This window comes from Pan troglodytes, chromosome 16, assembly GCF_028858775.2.
Source record: "Pan troglodytes isolate AG18354 chromosome 16, NHGRI_mPanTro3-v2.0_pri, whole genome shotgun sequence".
Taxonomy (NCBI): Eukaryota; Metazoa; Chordata; class Mammalia; order Primates; family Hominidae; genus Pan; species Pan troglodytes.
Genome location: NC_072414.2, coordinates 25,766,153 through 25,785,189, shown reverse-complemented (window position 1 = coordinate 25,785,189; position 19,037 = coordinate 25,766,153). Strand labels below are relative to the sequence as shown.

The 19,037-nt window shown below is 43.2% G+C and overlaps 1 protein-coding gene across 9 annotated transcripts in view; it reads right to left on the bottom strand.

Moving 5' to 3' along the window:
* The window catches only part of RYR3 (ryanodine receptor 3), a 563,725-nt gene that overhangs the window by 9,673 nt on the left and 535,015 nt on the right, over positions 1-19,037 (bottom strand). For 7 of the 9 annotated variants that reach the window (XM_016927886.4, XM_016927892.4, XM_016927890.4 and 4 more), the window contains 10 exons: positions 17,421-18,748; positions 15,496-15,554; positions 14,344-14,515; positions 12,804-12,890; positions 11,312-11,512; positions 7,957-8,087; positions 3,316-3,358; positions 2,718-2,845; positions 1,955-2,015; positions 1,494-1,640 (listed from right to left, as the gene is read on the bottom strand). In XM_016927886.4, coding sequence (XP_016783375.2) covers positions 1,494-1,640; positions 1,955-2,015; positions 2,718-2,845; positions 3,316-3,358; positions 7,957-8,087; positions 11,312-11,512; positions 12,804-12,890; positions 14,344-14,515; positions 15,496-15,554; positions 17,421-18,748 — 2,357 coding nt within the window. Of the gene's footprint in view, positions 1-1,493; positions 1,641-1,954; positions 2,016-2,717; positions 2,846-3,315; positions 3,359-7,956; positions 8,088-11,311; positions 11,513-12,803; positions 12,891-14,343; positions 14,516-15,495; positions 15,555-17,420; positions 18,749-19,037 lie in introns of those variants that run through there. The other 2 variants (XM_016927893.4, XM_016927894.4) reach the window with 2 other exon arrangements.

Sequence of the window (19,037 nt, the reverse complement as noted above, 5' to 3'; positions counted from 1 at the left end):
GCACATCTGACCTCTCTCAAGGACTAGGCATTGAGCTGGGAGACAGGAAGATCAACAGGATCAGAGCTTTGCCTTCAAGGAGCCACACAAAAGGGAGTGGGCTAAGTGTGAAGATCAGCACCAGAGGAAATGTATTCAGCAGACTTGAGGGAAGAATAGTGACTCAAACCTTGGAGAGCAGACCTCACAGAAAGCAGGTGGTTTAGGAAAAAAAAGAGAAAGAACTTGGACTTTGCATCAGGGAAGAAAAGGGGTTGAATCTAAGCTCTGCCACTTAGCAGCTGTGTGGTCTTGGGTGAGACATTTAGCTGCTCTGAGCCTCAGTTCTCTTATCTGTAAAGTGAGCCTAACGCCTGCCTTACCAGGTAGTTGTGAGGCTGTCCCAGTAACTGGGACACGGCATGAGCTTGGCACACTGTAACTTCCGTCTTTTCTCCCTCTCCCGTACAAAGGTTTGGACATGTGAGGAAGCCTGTCTGTCATACACGGACTTGTACTTAATGAGGAATGAAATGCTAAACAGTTTGAATCTGTATACAAGGAGAAGCCATTAGAAGATTTTAATATGGTTATAGCCATTGCTATATCCAGTCTCATCAATATCCAGTCTTCCATATATTGTCAGAGTCAATTTCTTGATTATATATTAACTATATAATATGTATTAACTATATAATATATATACACACATAAAATGTGTACTATGTGTATAACAACCATATACATATGTGTGTGTGTATCTGAAATCATTGGCTCTTAATTGGATGCAGATATCAGAAATACCTGGGGAGTTTTCTGTGTACAGTATGTCTACTTGCTAACCCCCAGGGAATATATCAGATTCATGGAGGAAGGGGTAGACCTTAAAAAGATCTCCGGCCGGGCACGATGGCTCACACCTGTAATCCCAGCACTTTGGGAGGCCGAGGCGGGTGGATCACCTGAGATCAGGCGTTTGAGACCAGCCTGGCCAACATGGTGAAACCCCGTCTCTACTAAAAATACAAAAATCAGCCGGGCTTGGTGGCATGTGCCTCTAATCCCAGCTACTCGGGAGGCTGAGGCAGGAGAATTGCTTGAACTGGGACCTGGGAGTCGGAGGTTGCAGTGAGCCAAGATCCCACCGCTGCACTCCAGCCTGGGCTACACAGCGAGACACCGTCACAAAAAAAAAAAAAAAAAAAAAAAAAAAAAAAAAGATCTCCAAGGTCATTCTGACATGTCCATCACCTCCCTCCCTCTCCTGGTTGATCTAAATGTCAGGGGTCACTGAATCAAGGTCTTATGCTTTTTACATGATGGTTGCAGTTACATTTTTAATTGGCTACAATTTTGCAAAAACAATCACCATTAGTTGAAGTGTTTGGCCAAGAAAAGTACATTATATACCAAGACATATTCCTTCCTGTCATATACTGTATACTACCTGCTGTTTTTTTTTTTTTCCTATGCATATATAGGTCCATTCTGTTCTGCATCAGTAGAAACCATACCTGTTTGCCATTGTGAGTTACAGATGACAGAATGGTCCTCAGTGTCTTGAAGCCCATTGCGATGTCCAATAGGTGAGCAGCAAAGAAGAAGTTATTGTAGTGGCCCAGGACTGACATGGTTGTATACCAGGCAAGGTAGAGAAAGGACTGGGAATGGAAGAAAGCAGACTTTTAAGCATTTTTGCCTCATAATGTGCTCATTAAACCATTTTTTCTTATTTTGGGGGACACACTGAGGATAGAGGGGGTTTAGGTGCTGAGGTGCTATGAGCTGGCCCAAGATCTGCTAAGTGAGCCCCATCTACCTTATACCATTGTCTAAGTGTTCCCCCAGCACGTATAAGGCTCTTGGTCTTTGATAAGCAATCCCTGAACCCTTCTGAGCATCCTGCATAGCTTGCTTCTCTGTGGCATCCCTGAACTGGGGTACAGAATTTTGTTTTTCCAGGTGCAGTACTTACGTTGTCAGTAAAAACAACTCCAAGCTTCCAGATATGGTACTTCATGTCTATGGAACTTAGCCTAGAGAAGAACAAGTGATTTTAAAACTTATAAATGTCAAGAGGTAGTTAAGTGCTTAATAAGGGGGAAAAAGTAAGTTTTTTCTCTCAGGTTTAATAACCTAAATATGGCTCTCAGCTTTATCAAGTTGTATGTGTTCCCCATGAGACAAGAGAACAGTTGAATCACATAGCCTGAAATTTTTTTTTTTTTTGAAACGGAGTCTCGCTCTATCACCCAGGCTGGAGTGTAGTGGCGCGATCTTGGCTCACTGCAACCTCCACCTCCCAGGTTCAAGCTGTTCTCCTGCCTCAGCCTCCCAAGCAGCTGGGACTACAGGTGCCCACCACCACGCCTAGCTACTTTTTAAAAATATTATTAGTAGAGACGGGGTTCCACTATGTTGGCCAGGCTGGTATTGAACTCCTGACCTCATGATCTGCCCACCTCAGCCTCCCAAAGTGCTGGGATTACAGGTATGAGCCACTGCGCTCAGCCCAACCTGAAATTTTAATTAAGTCTTTATCTTTCAGCTCTATAGGGCATAAAAATGTATTAGTCTTCAAATTTTTAAGGCAGTGCTCTCCCAGTGTTAGAACCTAGAGGAAACACCTAAGCCAGACCACAGCCTGAGAGAACAAAGACACGGTTGTGATTTTTTCCTATGGAAAAGCAAAGATCTATTTTAGCTGCTTTGGATTTGAACTCCTAAGCTTTTTGTACCATGACACCAGAGAAGCCGCTTCTGCTTTGGTCTCTTCTACTGGGCTAAAGTCAAGAGCATTTTTGTCCAAACCCAGAAGTTCAGCAATGCGTTCTGCTCCGTAGAGATCTCCATACTTGTTGATCACCTGAAGCAAAGGATGACAGGGTGAGCTCAGGCCACACGCCACCACCAAATATTTTCTAGCTCTGGGGTCTTCAGAGCTTTGCTGCCCTATGGGCAATCTTCCAAGGGGTAGATGAAGACATAGTTCAAAATGCAGAAAAAAGAGAAAACCCAGAGAAAAAAGCAATGAAGACAATTAAATGATAACTGTTTTTTAAGCTGATACTGATGTCTTGATTTGCAGGGGAGAAAACATCTACTACTATGCAGAAAACAATGAGGACTGTGTTAACTTGTTTAAGGCAGATGAGTATATGAATGAAGCCAAAAACCTACATATGTTCATATCCAACCCCTTCTGTGACTTACTCTTCTTGAGATATTATCATAAAAGTAGCATCACATTTACTCATGTTTGTATGTGGAGAACTTAAAAAACATACACCACATTTTTTGGTGATCACGGAACTCACCCCCACTAACAAGGCATACCTTTCTCTTTACAAACTTGTCCCAGTAGTTATTAGGAAAAGATCTGAAAAACAAAATGAAAAAGGTTGGTTCTTCATTCTTAACATCAAGGAAAACACATGAAGAAACGTTTCAGTTTGAGTGCCTGGATCTGGGATCTTTTTGGTTTGTGTCCTGCTCACCAAAGAATTTAAGATCTGATTGAAGTTCAGAGTCATCACAGGCTCTACTGAGTCATGTATGGCTTCATTACTTTGTATTGGCTTCTGAAACACTCAGAAGGCCACTGGGCAGTTTCTGCCTCGGAATTATGATTTGGAGCCAAGAATTGTGATGACAGATTAGACAGAGACAGATGTATGTTTCTAAATCCTTTCCCTAATCCCAGTATAACCAGAAACAAAATGCTACAGAAAACACAGGCATTCCAATGAGTCACTACTTTATGTCAGCTACTGGGGTAGATAATGGGGATGCGGGATGTGGGGTGTGGTGGAAAGTGTAGATAAAGTCCCTAACTATATGGAGTTTCCAGTCTGGGAATCACCTTTAGTTTATTTACATTGGATTTTTTAAGCTGAGTGTTTTTCCACTCTATTTTCTATTCCCACGTAATGCCACAGGGCCTGCTTTCCTCCGGGAGTTGGATCCCTTTCTTTTTTGGAGATGGTTCTGTACCATCCCCTAGCATCCCCAGAGAGATGATCTTTCTTCTCTCTGTAGCTTGCACCAGCTCCACTGCAAATATTTCTTACTGTTAAGAAAGAACTGTCATCTTCAGGAATGCTGGCAAAAACCATTGAAAATATGTTTTTCCTATCCAGAATTACTGAATCCTTCCTGTGGAGGGTTCCTTGTAAGACTGGATTGCAGCCTAGGAGTCTCTGGCCTTTGGTGCATGCATTCTTACTTTTGTTTTCCTTTATTTGATTCATTCTTTTTGGTTCTAGAACACAACAGTTCCCTATTCTCCAGAGACCACCCAAGTTGGTGATAAGGAAATGGAGACCTCCTACTATTCACTGGCCTCTCAGAAGAATAACCTCAGCAGATGCCGCCTCTCCCCCAACAGGGTGGCAGTATGTTTTTTTTTTTTTGGTTTGTTAAAGCAGTTTCTTTGTCTTAAACATTTAAATGCCACTTGAAAGCAAAAACAAATGCTGGTGTTACAGAGTAAACTGCTAATATTTTATCTCTGGGGGATGAAAATAACAATTATTTTGACTTTCTTCCTTGTACATTGCTCCTTGATTTTTTTATGCACTGCATTTAAATTGAAAATAAAACAAATAAAAATCAAGCCATGCTCTCTCTGCCACACTGATACCTCCTTTCTCTTAAATCATTTATACAAATGGTAACATACAACTCAGCCTGGTCGCATTTTCTCCTAAGCAGAAGATTCCACGAGTGATGCTGAAGGGCCAAGGACCACAGGCTCTGGGCATGACCCCTTCATAGATGCGGTCTTACCTTCATCTGAGCATTCTGAATTTCTTGTCCCCTGACTAGGTATGCAAACTCCTTGAAGGTAGAAAACAGATTTTTTACTTGTTACGAGTCCTTAAAGTGTGGCATAGAGAACAGACCTTCAGAAGGAAAGTGCATAAATAAAGAGTACATCTGTACATGAATGTTCAGGGAAAAAGTACAAGATGCTTAACCCATTTAGTAATCAGGGAAATATACAATGAGGTGCCACTATACACCTACTAGATCAGCAAAATTATCTGCCAGCAGTAAGTGCCAGCAAATAAGCAGAGAAGAAGAAACTCGAATATAGTACTGTTTGGAGCATAAATTGGGACAAACATTTTGCATATCCTACTATTCAGCAAATTTCTCTCCTCTAGAGAAATCCTTCAACTTGTGTATCAGGTATAAGAATGTTCACTGTAGCACTGTTTAGAAAAGCCAGAAACTTTAGAAAACAAGTTGAAATATCTACTGTCAGGAAAATTGATCAATGTGATAATATACATAATGGAAAATGCTACAGCTTTGAAAATGAACAAACTATAGCTATATACATCAACATAGGTGAGTTCCCGAACAATGCTAAAAAAAATTCAAGTGACAGTATAATGTATATAGTATAATTCCACTTATATTAAGTTCCAAATAGTCAAAATAGTCAAAATATATTTAGGGACAAATACCTAAGTGGGAAAACTATAAGGCAGGAGAATGAATATCACTAATATCACTGATTGCTAATTATTTAAGAATTAATATTACTAACCGCTAATGAACATCAAAAATGTAGATAGCTGTGGGTTGGGAAGATATAATCAGGGAGGATAATACAGGGGATTTTTAAGCTCTCAGTAATGTTCTATTTTTTAACCTTTTTGGTTTATAATTATACTGTAAAATGTACATATACATTTTATATGTTCTTATGTGTGCTTAACAACATAAAAGTAAAATGTTTAAAAAGAAAGCTCCCATGACATACAGTTAACTGAAAAAAAGCACGTTACAAAACATGAACACGTACTATGATGCCATTGTGAAAAAAAATTAAAAACATTGGTCTATCTAACATTTTAAAAAATAGCTATTTATTTATGCATTTCCTACTCATGGACGTTTAAGCCACTCTAAGTAAAAAATATTGGGAAATACCTTTGTTAGGACATTTTAGTGTACTTGTCTCATTATCTCCTTAGGATACATTGCTAGAAATTGAACTGCCTTCTTTTTCTTTTGAGATGAAGTCTCGCTCTGTCGCCCAGGCTGGAGCGCAGTGGTGCGATCTCAGCTCACTGCAACCTCCGCCTCCCAGGTTCAAGTGATTCTCCTTGCCTCAGACTCCCAAGTAGCTGGGATTACAGGCGCCCACCACCACGCTCAGCTAATTTTTTTGTATTTTTAGTAGAGACGGGGTTTCACTATGTTGGCCAGGCTGGTCCCGAACTCCTGACCTCATGAACCACCCGCCTCGGCCTCCCAAAGCGCTGGGATTACAGGCATGAACCATTGTGCCTGGCCGAAATTGAACTGCCTTCTTCCTGGGACTTTTAGGCCACATGCCCTTGTATAACAAGACGCAAGCATTACTGATGATTGCACAAAGCTTACCAAAGGATTAAACTATTCAATAGTGTCTAAGACTTCTGTAATGTAATGACAAAGCATCAGAAACAGTGCTTTTCCTTGTGTGAGAAGATTGGCAGGGGACCCGCAGGCAGGGACAGACTTAGGATGTGAGGATGTGCCTGTTCACATTTTCCCCCTTCTAAGGGAAGAGGCTTCCTTTTCTGGAGAATATAAAGAAATATGCTTAGTTGTACCTTTGCAGAGATGCTTCTCAGTTTGCCTGATCATCTTTGGATAGGACACAGCTTTCTTCCCCTGGAGTCAGGGTTGCTGTTTCTTAACATGCCTATCTTAATTGGCACACCTAAGAGTTTCAACACAGTCACCTTTGTTTACTATTTGGCCTTATTTCTTTTCTTTTGCCACATTAATTTATCTTGAAACTGTCACTTACTTGTGAATCAACTGTCATTAGAGTGTGACATTTGCTAATGGTGATGGCCACTTTTTGGATAGTTAGGGGAAAGAGAATGAGTAACAGCTTAATGCCTACCACGTGCCAGGCATTTGCCAAGCATTTGACACATACATTCATTAATCCTCTGCAGGATGATATTCTCATCCTTCTATTACTGACGAGGAAACTAAGGCTGAGAAGGCTTGATTACCTTGTGCAAGTTCACAGACCAGTAAGCGTCAGAGCCTTGGTGTCACCTGCCTGTCAATCAGTGCTCTTCCTTCTTCCCACCACAGTGCCACATGCCTACAGGAAGGCAGGCTTGCCTCCACAGGTCTTCATATCCCTACCAGATGGCTCTATTTACCTGCCCATGTAAGTGCCTCTCAATCTTACGTTAAGACGAGGTCTCTTACCAAGCAGGCTATTTGGTTAAGAAGAGGACTTCAGGCCGGGCGCGGTGGCTCATGCCTGTAATCCAAGCACTTTGGGAGGCCGAGGTGGGTGGATCACCAGATCAGGAGATCGAGACCATCCTGGCTAACACGGTGAAACCCCGTCTCTACTGAAAATACAAAAAAATTAGCCGGGCGTGGTGGCAGGCACCTATAGTCCCAGCTACTCGGGAGGCTAAGGCAGGAGAATGGCGTGAACCCGGGAGGCAGAGCTTGCAGTGAGCTGAGATCGCACCACTGCACTCCAGCCTGGGCAACAAAGGGAGACTCTGTCTCAAAAAAAAAAAAAAAAGAAGAAGAAGAAGAAGACTTCAGAGATGGCAGTTATAGCAGTGCTGTGCCATGGAAGGCTATGGAAAAGCTGAAGCTGATCAACTTGATCTCTAGATGCCTTGGCCCACTTAAGCCCTGGAAACACTGTGACTCGAACATGGAAAACTAGTTTAAGCAATATTGTACTGGACTGTCTGGTCCAAATCAAATATACTCAGTACTTTCTGATAATATCTTCTGTCCCCATTAAACTAATAGAAGTCTATACAAGTATTTGATGGGCAGTAAGTGGCTTTATTGAAGAGGCAAGGGAGAAAAGTCCCAGAAATCAAAAGACAGTTTATATTAACCAGTTTTAAGGCCAGGAGGAAAGAGTTACTCTATTTACAGTAGAGACTCCATCTCCTTTTTAGGTTGGGGTAGAGGGACACTCACGGTGTGTTGATCACCAAGCGGTCCCACTGCCCCTTGATGTCATCTTCAGATGGCTGTTCGGTGATATATAGGCCATCAAACTCCAGCTTCCTGGCGATTTCTTTTTCCCTTTTGAAAACCACCAAAGGCACCTAGGAGTGGGAAGAGGATGGTTACTCAGAGCAGGCTTTGTGATTAAAGCACCTGCTCCCAGGTATTTGTCACAAATTAACCTTCCAACTTCAGAGCAGCAATCTCCTTATAGTGGAATTCTTAGAGTGCCTAGTTGTGGGATCAAAGCCAAATGAATCTCTTTGGCTAAATACCTACCTCTTTAAAGCTGATCTGATTTGGGTCACCCTTTAAGTTTTCAGTTAGATGGCTAATATTAATACAAACTAGACTCCTTGACCCATGCTAGTGTGCAGGCCACGCCTAGATGAGCCCCAGGGTTGAATGAGTTAGGACTCCTAAGACTCCTCGGCTCGAGTTGAACCAAGATTTAGAAAGGACAATAAACCATTCTAGAATAGATCGGCCAGCCACAGGAATATGATGAAATGTTCCAACTCCCTTCAATGTACAGGGCCATATTTATCTCATGGCGTTGAAGGTCAGTTAATGAAACATGGTCTCATAGTTAGAATGAGAGGATTCAGTCTTTCTGTATGAAGTTTTCTTCCTGAGATTCTGTCCGTAAAGAGCTCCTTCCAGGTAGTGGCATACTTGTTTCCTACTATCACTCTCTATTCTTTTATAATTGGAACTTTTATTTTAGACTAGATATAGTGGTATGGCTCTAAGGACCTACTGCCAAAGGGGAACACAGAAACGGACTGGAAAATAATCCACTTGCCCCAACCATCACTAAGTGCACACACACTCCAAACATGGGACAGTTAATGAGGCCAGAGGATACTGCTGAAATCCCAGGAAATGAGAAGTCACAATTGACGCAGCTCCTCTAGCCAGAAAAGCTTAATTCAGACAGAGCTAGGGCATCTCATCTCATCTCCAGCTGAGATGCCACTGGCTACTTGGCAACGTCCTTGAGACCTTTGTCTCCAAACCCATGATATGCATGTACCCCACATCGCTTTTGTCCAAAACAAAAGAACAAAATTCAGACAGTGATTTGTAAAGAGTTACCTCTTGCCCTGTTTTTCTTTAAAACAATGAAATAACACTGATAAAATGAAAAACTCACGATAGGAAGGTGGCAAAGGCTAGTAGCCACTGCACACTGTGAGGAACTGATGATGACTGTTAGTACACAGATGATGTGGGAGGTGAGGCAAAGCTCAGCGACTAATGCCTGCTGTGTTTTGGATGACTCTAGAGAACAGTAGTAATATCAAGTTGTAGAGCGGTGCTCATCTCTGGGATTCCAAGCATTCCCCTTCAATCTCCTAGAAGTTTGTATACTCTCGTAAACAGAACTTCCACATTCTTTACTTGCTAAATAGTGTTTCTTTTTTGTTTCTCCTGGTCACAGTATAATCTGTACTCCATCTAATAAGCTGAACTCTAGGATCTCAAACTAAGGAGCAGCAGCGAACATCCTTGAGGGTTTACTATGTGTTCTGAGTACATTTACACATATCTCTACATTTAATCCCCCCAGCAACTTTAGCAACAGTACTCATTTTTACGTATGAGAAGATAGAGGACTGGGAGTTTAAGTGGCAGAGCTGTGAGTTCAACCCAGGCAGCTTGGCTCCAGAATTTGCACTTTCATAGTTGCAATAGAGTCCTTAGTGTAGCCCAGGGCATAAGGTCTCTTCAGCACAGTAGCTGGACTTCCTACGTGACACAATAGTTCACTGAGGGAAGAAAGGACCACAATATAGGAAAGTATTTCCTGGACTCTTCCCGGGAAGAAGGTGGCTTGCTGTACTTAAGGAGACTTCCTACTTAAGAGAAGGAAGAAAAAAATGTAATGAGAAAAGCAGTGAGAAAAACACAATTATGATGTAGCAGAACTAGATCTGGACTTGGGACACCAAAAATTGAATGACAGAAGATTGACATAACTGTAGTGGTTGTGAATATGGCCCCAAGGAACCATGCCTCCTGGAATTCATGCCTTTGTGTAGTGCCTCTCCCCTCTACCATGCAGCAGTGCATCTGGGATGGCCATGTGACTTGCCTTAAACAACAGAATGCAATGGAAATGACACTGTACCAGTTCTGGGCCTAAGACTTAGGAAGGCTTAGCAGCTTCCACCTCCATGCTCTTTTTGGAAACCCAAGCCATCATGCAAGAAGTCTAGCTACCCTACCGGACAGATCATGTGGAAAGGCCACGTGGAGAAGGAGATGCTCTGAATCTCCCTGGAGAGAAAGAGGGAGACAGAGAGAGGCCCAGCTACCCCAGCTGAGCCCATCCTTCCAGTTGTCCCCCTGTGGAGCTGCCAGGCATGGGAATGTGCCATCTTGGCCATTCCAGCCCAGCTGAGCTCGCAGATGGCTGCAAATGTAGCGCCTTTACATAGAACAGAGGAACTGCCCAAATGTGCCAGTCATCTCACAGAATCACAGAGATAAATAGTTGTCACTTTAGACCACTGAGTTTTAGAGTGGTTTGTTATGCAGCAATGGATAACTGAAAACTAACACATCAGTAAGCTTTCTTCTGAGATCTTGAGTGGTTACCACCTAATGAAAAGGTATTTTTATAAAAATTTTGACATCAATTCAAAGATCAGAAGATTCTCTCATGACTAGCTCTCCATGTGACTTTAGCTTGATGACTCTAGTTCTATGAAATTCAACAAGAGGTACCTGAAATGGGACTCCTAGCTCAAGGCTTCTCAAACTTGAAAGTGCGTACAGATTGCCCAGTGATCATGCTAAGTGGTAGATTCTGAGTTAAAGGACTTAGGGGCTGGGCGCAGTGGCTCATGCTTGTAATCCCAGCACTGTGGGAGGCCGAGGCAGATGGATTACCTGAGGTCAGGAGTTCAGGACCAGCCTGGCCAACATAGTGAAACCCTGTCTCTACTAAAAAATACAAAAATTAGCTGGGCATGGTGGCAGGCACCTGTAATCCCAGCTACTCGGGAGGCTGAGACAGGACAATTGCTTGAACCTGGGAGGCGGAGGTTGCAGTGAGCCGAGCTTGCACCACTGCACTCCAGCCTGCGAGACAAGAGCGAAACCCATCTCAAAAACAACAACAACAGAAGAAAACCTACGGTGAGGCCTGAGACTCTGCAGGTCTAGGCAGCTCCCAAGTGATGTGCTGCTGCTGCTCTACGGACCTTACAAAGACCTTTACGGCTAGCAAAGTCTTCGAGCAAAGGGCTGGCTGGGCTCAAAAAGGACACTTCTTCCTCAAGGAGTGAGATTAGATCCAGAGTGGCAAACAGCTCACCTTCAGGCAGTAGTAGCCCACCACACAGACTAGAGAGATGATGGTGTGGATGATGGCCAGGGCCCGCAGCGTTGGTGCCATATACCCGGTGCTCTCCTGAAGGACAAAGAATACCATCGCTTCTTCCTCTTCCTCGTCATTAAAGGAATTCCATAGGTTTGCAACATCCTCTGTCTCTTCTTCTAAAGGCTCTTCAGTGACCTGGCTCAAAATACACACTCGCTTATTAAACATCAAAAAGAACCTCAGCCATTGGGCTCTCCCCACATATTTTATATTGTTAGCATATGCTGTACAAATAGTAGTGACTCAACATTACTTGCTGAATGAATGAGGTTTTTAGGTGACTTATTACTAGGAATCACCCAGTATCTCTAATAATTGCAAACAAACTTTTAAAAAGGAGACAAAACCTATCTCTTGAAAAGAAAGCAAAAAAATTAAAATTAGGCAACTTTTACTACATATGCTTATAATCCTTATGCCACAGAAGGGAATCTCTGATCATGCTGTGGCCTGAGAGGAGGCAAAGACACACACACAAGCATGAAGGATGTGTGTGCCTGCTCCCCCACCCACCACTGCCACCTAGCCAGAGACTCAGTATTTTCCATTCTTTCTGAGATGCCATTTACATTCATGGCTTCAGCCGCTATTCTTATACAGATGACTCTCAAATCTACAACTTTGAGGCTTTGTCCTGTAGCTCCAGCTGCTTGCTGGCTTTCTCTTCTTGGATGGCTGTCTGAAGTCACCTCAACCACAATGTGTTTAAAACCAAGCTTTGCCTCTCTTGGCTATAGACTTCCATTTTTCTTTTATGGGCAACAGAAGGTCATTAGTTTGTCGAGTGGAAAGTTGAGGTGGATAAAACAATGTTTCATACAAATTAGATTGGTGGTTTTAAGTAGAAAGGGAGATAGGCAAGAGATAGAAAAACCAGTTAAAGACTATGTCGAGAATTCAGGACCCTTCATTAATTCACTGCACTAACAATTATTACATGCCTACAGCATGCAAGACCCACTTGCCAATGTTCAAAACCATCATTTAACTTGAGCAGTCCCCTCTCTTTCCACATCCTGTTAATTTTTCCTTTATAACGCTTCTAACAAATAGGCCAGCTATAATGGCTCTTGGTTACCTTATTCCTTGAAGAAAGAATTTTATTTATTACTCATTTTGAAATACCTTGTTGTTCCTAATATAGGGTCTAGCTCATGGTAGATGCTCAGCAAGTATTTGAAGACTAAATTAAGCAACGACTAAAATAAGCATGAACTATTGAAATAGTCCCCTCACTGGCTCTCTTGTCAGTAGTCTCTCCACTACTAGAAATTGTATTCCTTTTAGAAGCCAATGTCTTAGAAATTTGCTACCTATTAGAATGTTTGCTACAATTAAGAGCACAAATTCTGTCATGATTCTTTTTCTACACATAGTATACTTAGTATACGCATATTTAGCAAATAACCCCTGAATGAAGTATCACCTTATAAAAAAGCAGGATGAAGTTGATAGCGAAGGCTACAAACAGAGCAAGGAACCTCAGGTTGTAGAAATTCCTGGCCAGGTAATGCTGCAAAGAAAAGGACAGGCAGAAGTAGAAGAGCTTTGGAAGGAAAAGAGAACTTCCTACTTTCACACAGAAGGTCAGTTCTGGTTAGAAGTTCACACTTGACTCGTCCTACTCTTTGATGACCACTCTTCTAGGGCAACCCTGGCATTCTTTTCTTTCTTTTTTTTTTGAGATGGAGTCTCGCTCTGTCCCCCAGGCTGGAGTGCAGTGGCGCAATCTCGGCTCACTGCAAGCTCCACCTCCCGGGTTCATGCCATTCTCCTGTCTCAGCCTCCCGAGTAGCTGGGACTACAGGCGCCCGCCAACACGCCCGGCTAATTTTTTTGTATTTTTACTAGAGACGGGGTTTCACCATGTTAGCCAGGATGGTCTCGATCTCCTGACCTCGTGATCCACCCATCTCGGCCTCCCAAAATGCTGGGATTACAGGCGTGAGCCACCGTGCCCGGCCAACCCTGGCATTCTTAACACAGCCATGGCATGACTGTGTCGTGTCATGAACATGGAACCAAAATGTTGATTTAAAAAAAAATTGCTTAGAATTGGTATAAAGAATCCTGCTCTGGCTTTATTGCTCAGGGAGCCAAAGGCCTAAACACGCCACCAGCAGAGGACTCGAGCCTTGCCTTGAAGTGCTGTGTGACTGCGTTTTCGTGATCACTCCACGCAGCAAGCTGTCTATTAGGAAACTGTAAGTGGTCTAGGCTCGCAGAAGACCCTGGCAACTCCCAACCTGGATGTAGCCATTCTGTGGCCTCAGTCCTCGTTCCTTTCCAAGTTACAGTTCCAGGAGCCTCTTCTTCTCCCTTGTTGGGAACAGCATTCCCATTCTTGCTGCCATCTTCCCCAGAAAAATCAGCATCCACAGACTGGAGTGGAAGCTGCCTGGGTAACGTTCCCAATCTCTCTGTGGGGAGCCCTCACTAATGGTGCTAGGGAAGGTGTGGTCCTGGCCTTCAGCCACTGTACCTCAGAGGGCAATGTATCAGAGAAAGAATATTACAGGCTGTTCTAAGCTTTGATTGCATATAGAACAATCAAGGTTTGGAGGACTAGTGTGGGAAACTAACATAAGAGGGACATTCTTTCTGATTCCCACGTGATCAAAACACTTCTGAACTTTTGGACCAGGATTGGTTAAGTCCCCACATAATACACATAAAGTTCTGGGTAGAAAGAGGTGTTCCTGCTCTCCTGGTAAGGAAACAGGTGAGAGAGGACACCCTGCTGATAGCAGAGCTGCTGGAGGACTGTGGTTCTTTCCAGGCTCTCCCCCTTTTCTTTTCCTCCAACAGAAAAGGAACAGGTAGACACATGGGAAGAAGAAAGTTTAGGAATGAGAAAGGGGAGGAAGTGTAACTGACCAAACAGTGAAACAAATCAGCGGCACCTCTCTGCCATCTGCCTGGGCCAATCCCTGCACCATGAACAGGGCCAAGGTTGGAACGCTTACCAGTAACTTGGTCTGATAGATTTCCAGCCCTTTAAAGAAATTGGCTGTGAAAGCTTCCGGCTTCTCAACCTTCTGACCACACCGCCGCTTCTTCTTTTTTGTCACTTCTGTCCACAGGTACTCAGCTTGCTCCTCTTCTTTGTCTTTGTCTTCCTTCTCTCCATCTTCCATGCTGCAGAAATGGGAAACCCACTCAGCAGGGCAGACGGGAGGGTGGTCTGGCCCAAAAAGGGAGACTAGATTAAAGAGAAATCTGGATTGAGAGGGCCAGGAGGTAGAATCATTCCTTGAAGGTGGAAACTTCAGGTCTTTATCAATCCACAGTGGCTGGACATTGAATTTATATTCAATGAGGATGAGCCATGATCTTGGTGAACATCAGCTATATACAAGTTTGTACTCTTCTTCTGAAATTAGACTTAACAATTTTTTTCCCCTTCTGAAGTTACCCTTTATTTTCTAAGCAATAGTACCTACTCTTCCACACTTCTGGCAAGATTTAATAAGATATTGTATAAAAGACCTGAGCAAAGGCCTGACACATAATAGGTATTTAATATTAGATATCACTGTCATCAATATATGAAGTTGCAAAGTCATCTGGCCAGATAGTGAAACTCTGATCTGCTAGTGGGATTATAAACTTAGCATGATAAATATAAGGTATTTATTATATAGCTAGGGTAAAAGGAAATATACCCAGGGCTTGCAGAATAATTGCTTGCATTGACAGAAATCAAGTTTTCTATTTACTATAGCAACAGAGTATCAGATGCTATCAATAACTATCTTTATTTTCTTTTTTTCTTTTTTGTTTTTGAGACAGGGTCTTGCTCTGCTGCCCAGCTTGGAGTGCAGTGGTGTTATCTTGGCTCACTGCAGCCTCGACCTCCTGGGCTCAAGCAATCCTCCCACCTCAGCCTCCCAAGTAGCTGTGACTACAGGTGCACACCACCATGCCCAGCAATTTTTGTATTTTTTGTAGAGATGGGGTCTCATTATGTTGCCCAGGATGGTCTCGAAGTCCTGGGTTCAAGTGATCCTCCAGCCTCAGCCTCTCAAAGTGCTGGGATTACAGGTGCGAGCCACTCTGCCTGGCCTAAGAACTATCTACCATAGCAATGAGAGTAGTTGATGCTACCAAGAACTTACTCTGCCTTCTCGGATTCTACTTTTCCTTCTGCTTCATTTGCTGCTTTCATTTCTGCTGCCTAGACAAAAATAACAATTAGTCAAGCTTTCCTCAAAGAAGCGAGGTCATGATGATGAGACATTTTCTTGGCCATTTGCTTCTTGGTCACAAATTTCAATGGCTTTTCATGTTTCTGCTTCTCTCAGGATCACTGAACATAAGTGTCCTGCTATATATATCAAGTGACTCTGAAGAGATGCCAAGACAAAGATTTGAAACTTGAAAACTCAACCTCCCTTCTATAACTTACTCAATTCAAAGAGGAAACTTGTGTTAGGACATTGTAAGAGCCTCAAGGCAGTGGTTCTACTGCTCCACAGGGTCAGAAAGAGATGGGACACAGATCAAACCAAGTTTGATCAGCCTGCCTCCATCTGACAGGCTTCTTCTTGCCTTGTCTTTAATCCTCTTGCCAGTATCCCAGTCCCTCTGGCTGAGGACCACTGCAGTTAGAGTAAAATTCAAGCTCCTCAACACAGCCTATGCGTCTTGCATGATCCTGGTGTTTCTCTTCATCCCCATCTTGTACCATTTGACTCGTGTCCCACACCCAAACACGCAGACTTCCTGGAACATTCCCGATCGTTCCAGGCGTAATTCCAAAGGATACTTAGCCATATCCTCTGCCTGGAGTATGCCTGCCCCAGCTTTTCACGTGCCTGCTGCTCGTCAGGACTTGACTCAGACGACACCTTTTCAGAAGCCTCCTCTACCTATTTCTGTTGGGCCTACATTCACTCTGTAACTCACTGCATGTTCATGTGTTCTAACACGCAGCACAAATGATAATTATCTTATTTGTTGTCTTCTCCCACTAGAAGTTAAGATCCATGAAAGCAAAAATGTTGTTTTCTGCTTTGAACCTATGTATTCCTGTATCCTAGAACACAGGCTGGCACATAGCAGTCCTGGAATGGGACCCTATTATGTATCAAACTGTATTCTAGGTTTTGGGGCTACATCAGGGAGCAAAACAGAATATTGTGGGAATGCTGATTCTGATGTTTTCTTCCCTGAATCTTCGAACCAGCGTTCTCTCCTACAGAGAACTATAGTACCTGACATTTCTCCTTCCTAGCATTCTTTATACTTGTCTTGACTTGTCCAATGCCTTTATTCTCCACTAAGCTGTAGGGACAGTGTGTTTCTTATTCAGCACCATATTCCCAGAGCCTAAAACAGTGACAAAGCACATTAACTTTTCAATAAATAATAATGGAATGAATGAATGAATGTTTTTGGGCTTGGATCTTTTCACACTTCTCTACTCTCTTTGATGCTAGAATGACACTGTGAATTGGATACTACAAGAGAGGGGAGCACCCAGAACCTTCCATGGTCAAGGGGCTCTGAATTCCTGCTATCTTGTTCACTTAATCTTGTTGACTGACATGAAGTACTAACTGAACAGTGAGTGTATCACAAGGATAAAAATGTCCCAAGCATGATCAAACTCATAGAGAGGCCAAATCATAAGGATCATTCTGACCTTTTATGACACTGAGAAAGCACGGACTCAGAAGGAAGGTCTCCTTTTATGTTATTCTTCGTTTCCTGTGCTTTCAGTTCACTGAATGCATCTGCACAGCATGAGAACTAACCTTCTAATAAAAGTCTGAGGCAAAGTGTCACAGGCCATCATGTTTGAATTCTACAATATAAACTAGACGACCAACCAATGACTAGGCACTGAGATAACCATCTAAGTCTTGATTTCTGCAGACATGTCAGAGGTGGAATTATAAGATCAGCATAATCACACCAGAGCCACTGTCTAACATAGAGTGTTGGCTCCTAGGGAAATGGTGTCAGTACTGATTACAAGATACGGTGGCAAGTCTTATTCTGGGGATAAAGGAAGATGAAAGAAACAAATGACACTTACCTGAGCTTTCCTCTTCTTCTGTACAGTACTCTCTAATGTAGGGGGTTCATCCTTGCCAATAATTTCTGAGAGGTCACCCAAACCCACTTCAGGCCCATGCTTTAAGCTGCCCTCTTTCTTTGGGTGGAGTCCAAAGAGGTCTGACATGATATCTGTATCTCCCTTCTCCCCCTTTATGAAGTGTACTAGTTCAGTGGTGATACCTGGCTCCATCACCTCTGCCCTCTCAGCCTCCATAGTGTCATCATGGATACCAAATTGGGTTGGGTCAGGCATGTCACCCAGGATCTTGGTCACTCTGATGTTCTTTGCCCCTTCTACCAGGCCCCCTCCAAACACTGTGCTCCAGAGGATCTGAAAGATTCCTCCCAGGATGGTGAAGAGCAACTGGAATAGCCCCACGAACAGCATCCAGAAAAAGGAGAAGAGCACCTTCACCAGCTCCTTCGCAGTCATCTTTTTCACGTTCCTGTACTGCTTCCTGAGGTTCTTCAGGGTTGCTCTCTTCAGGAAGTCGGTGACATTCCTCTTCACAGAGGCACAGGCCATAGCAAATGCAGAGGCCGGCTCAAGAGACCCGTCTTCTTCCTCTTCACCCGCAATTTCTAACACGTAAGAAGAATCTTCATCTTCCTCCTCCTCTTCTGGCCTGTCAGCTGAATCGGATTCAGAGATCTGAGATGCTAACTGCATTTCAAAGATGGTGTCCTCACAGAAGTTCACAAACAGCTCCATCTTTTCCTGCTCCCCACCTTCATTGACAACATCAAAAATGAACTGTCGCTTAGATTCCTTCACCTGGGGCTTCTCCCACTGAGTGCGACTGGATTCACTGATCTCAAAATAAACACGCTCAATCTTCTTGGCCCCACCCATGATCTCGATGCGTCCTAGGTAGGGTTCGAAGTAATTTAGCACACTTTCTGCTGGGTCCAACAGACACTTCAGGCGGGAATCGTTTGGCATGTGTTCAGAAAGATTTGTCAATAACACAGCCACATTAAACCCTATGTCCTTGGCTGGCTCATGGAACCGGTCTACAAAATCAACGTAATTAAACATGTCATTCTCATCAGCTTCTGCACACGACAGGAGAAAGTCAATCTCTGACTGCGTGTACTGTTTTTGCCCTTCCATGGCCTTCTGGAATTCTTTTTTGGAGATAATTCCTTTACCATCTGGGTCATATTCTTTGAAGGTGTCTGAGCTGGTTAAGTCTTTAAGTTTCAAGAACATGTCAAAGAATTTCAAGATCATTTCTACATTGGTAGATGATTCTACCAGTGTGTCAACCATCTGCTTGCCAATGGTGCCATTTACCACATTCCCTGTGAGGCAGGTTCAAAAAGACATACAAATATATAAATAAACCCAAGCTATCATGTCACTTGTCAGGTAGCTATTTTTAGAAGGCTTTTGTGCCAAATTAGTCAGCTCTTCTCTGACCGTGATGATGTAGGAGGGAGCAGCAAGCCATAAAGACTACACCACTACGAGCCAAGGGGGAAAGAAACAAAGGGAAGAAGGAGGTGGCCACACCACTGCCTTTAACATGGCCTGGGGCCTGGGAAGTGGTTTCATTATTAGATTATCAGGGACACATAGGGATACACGGTG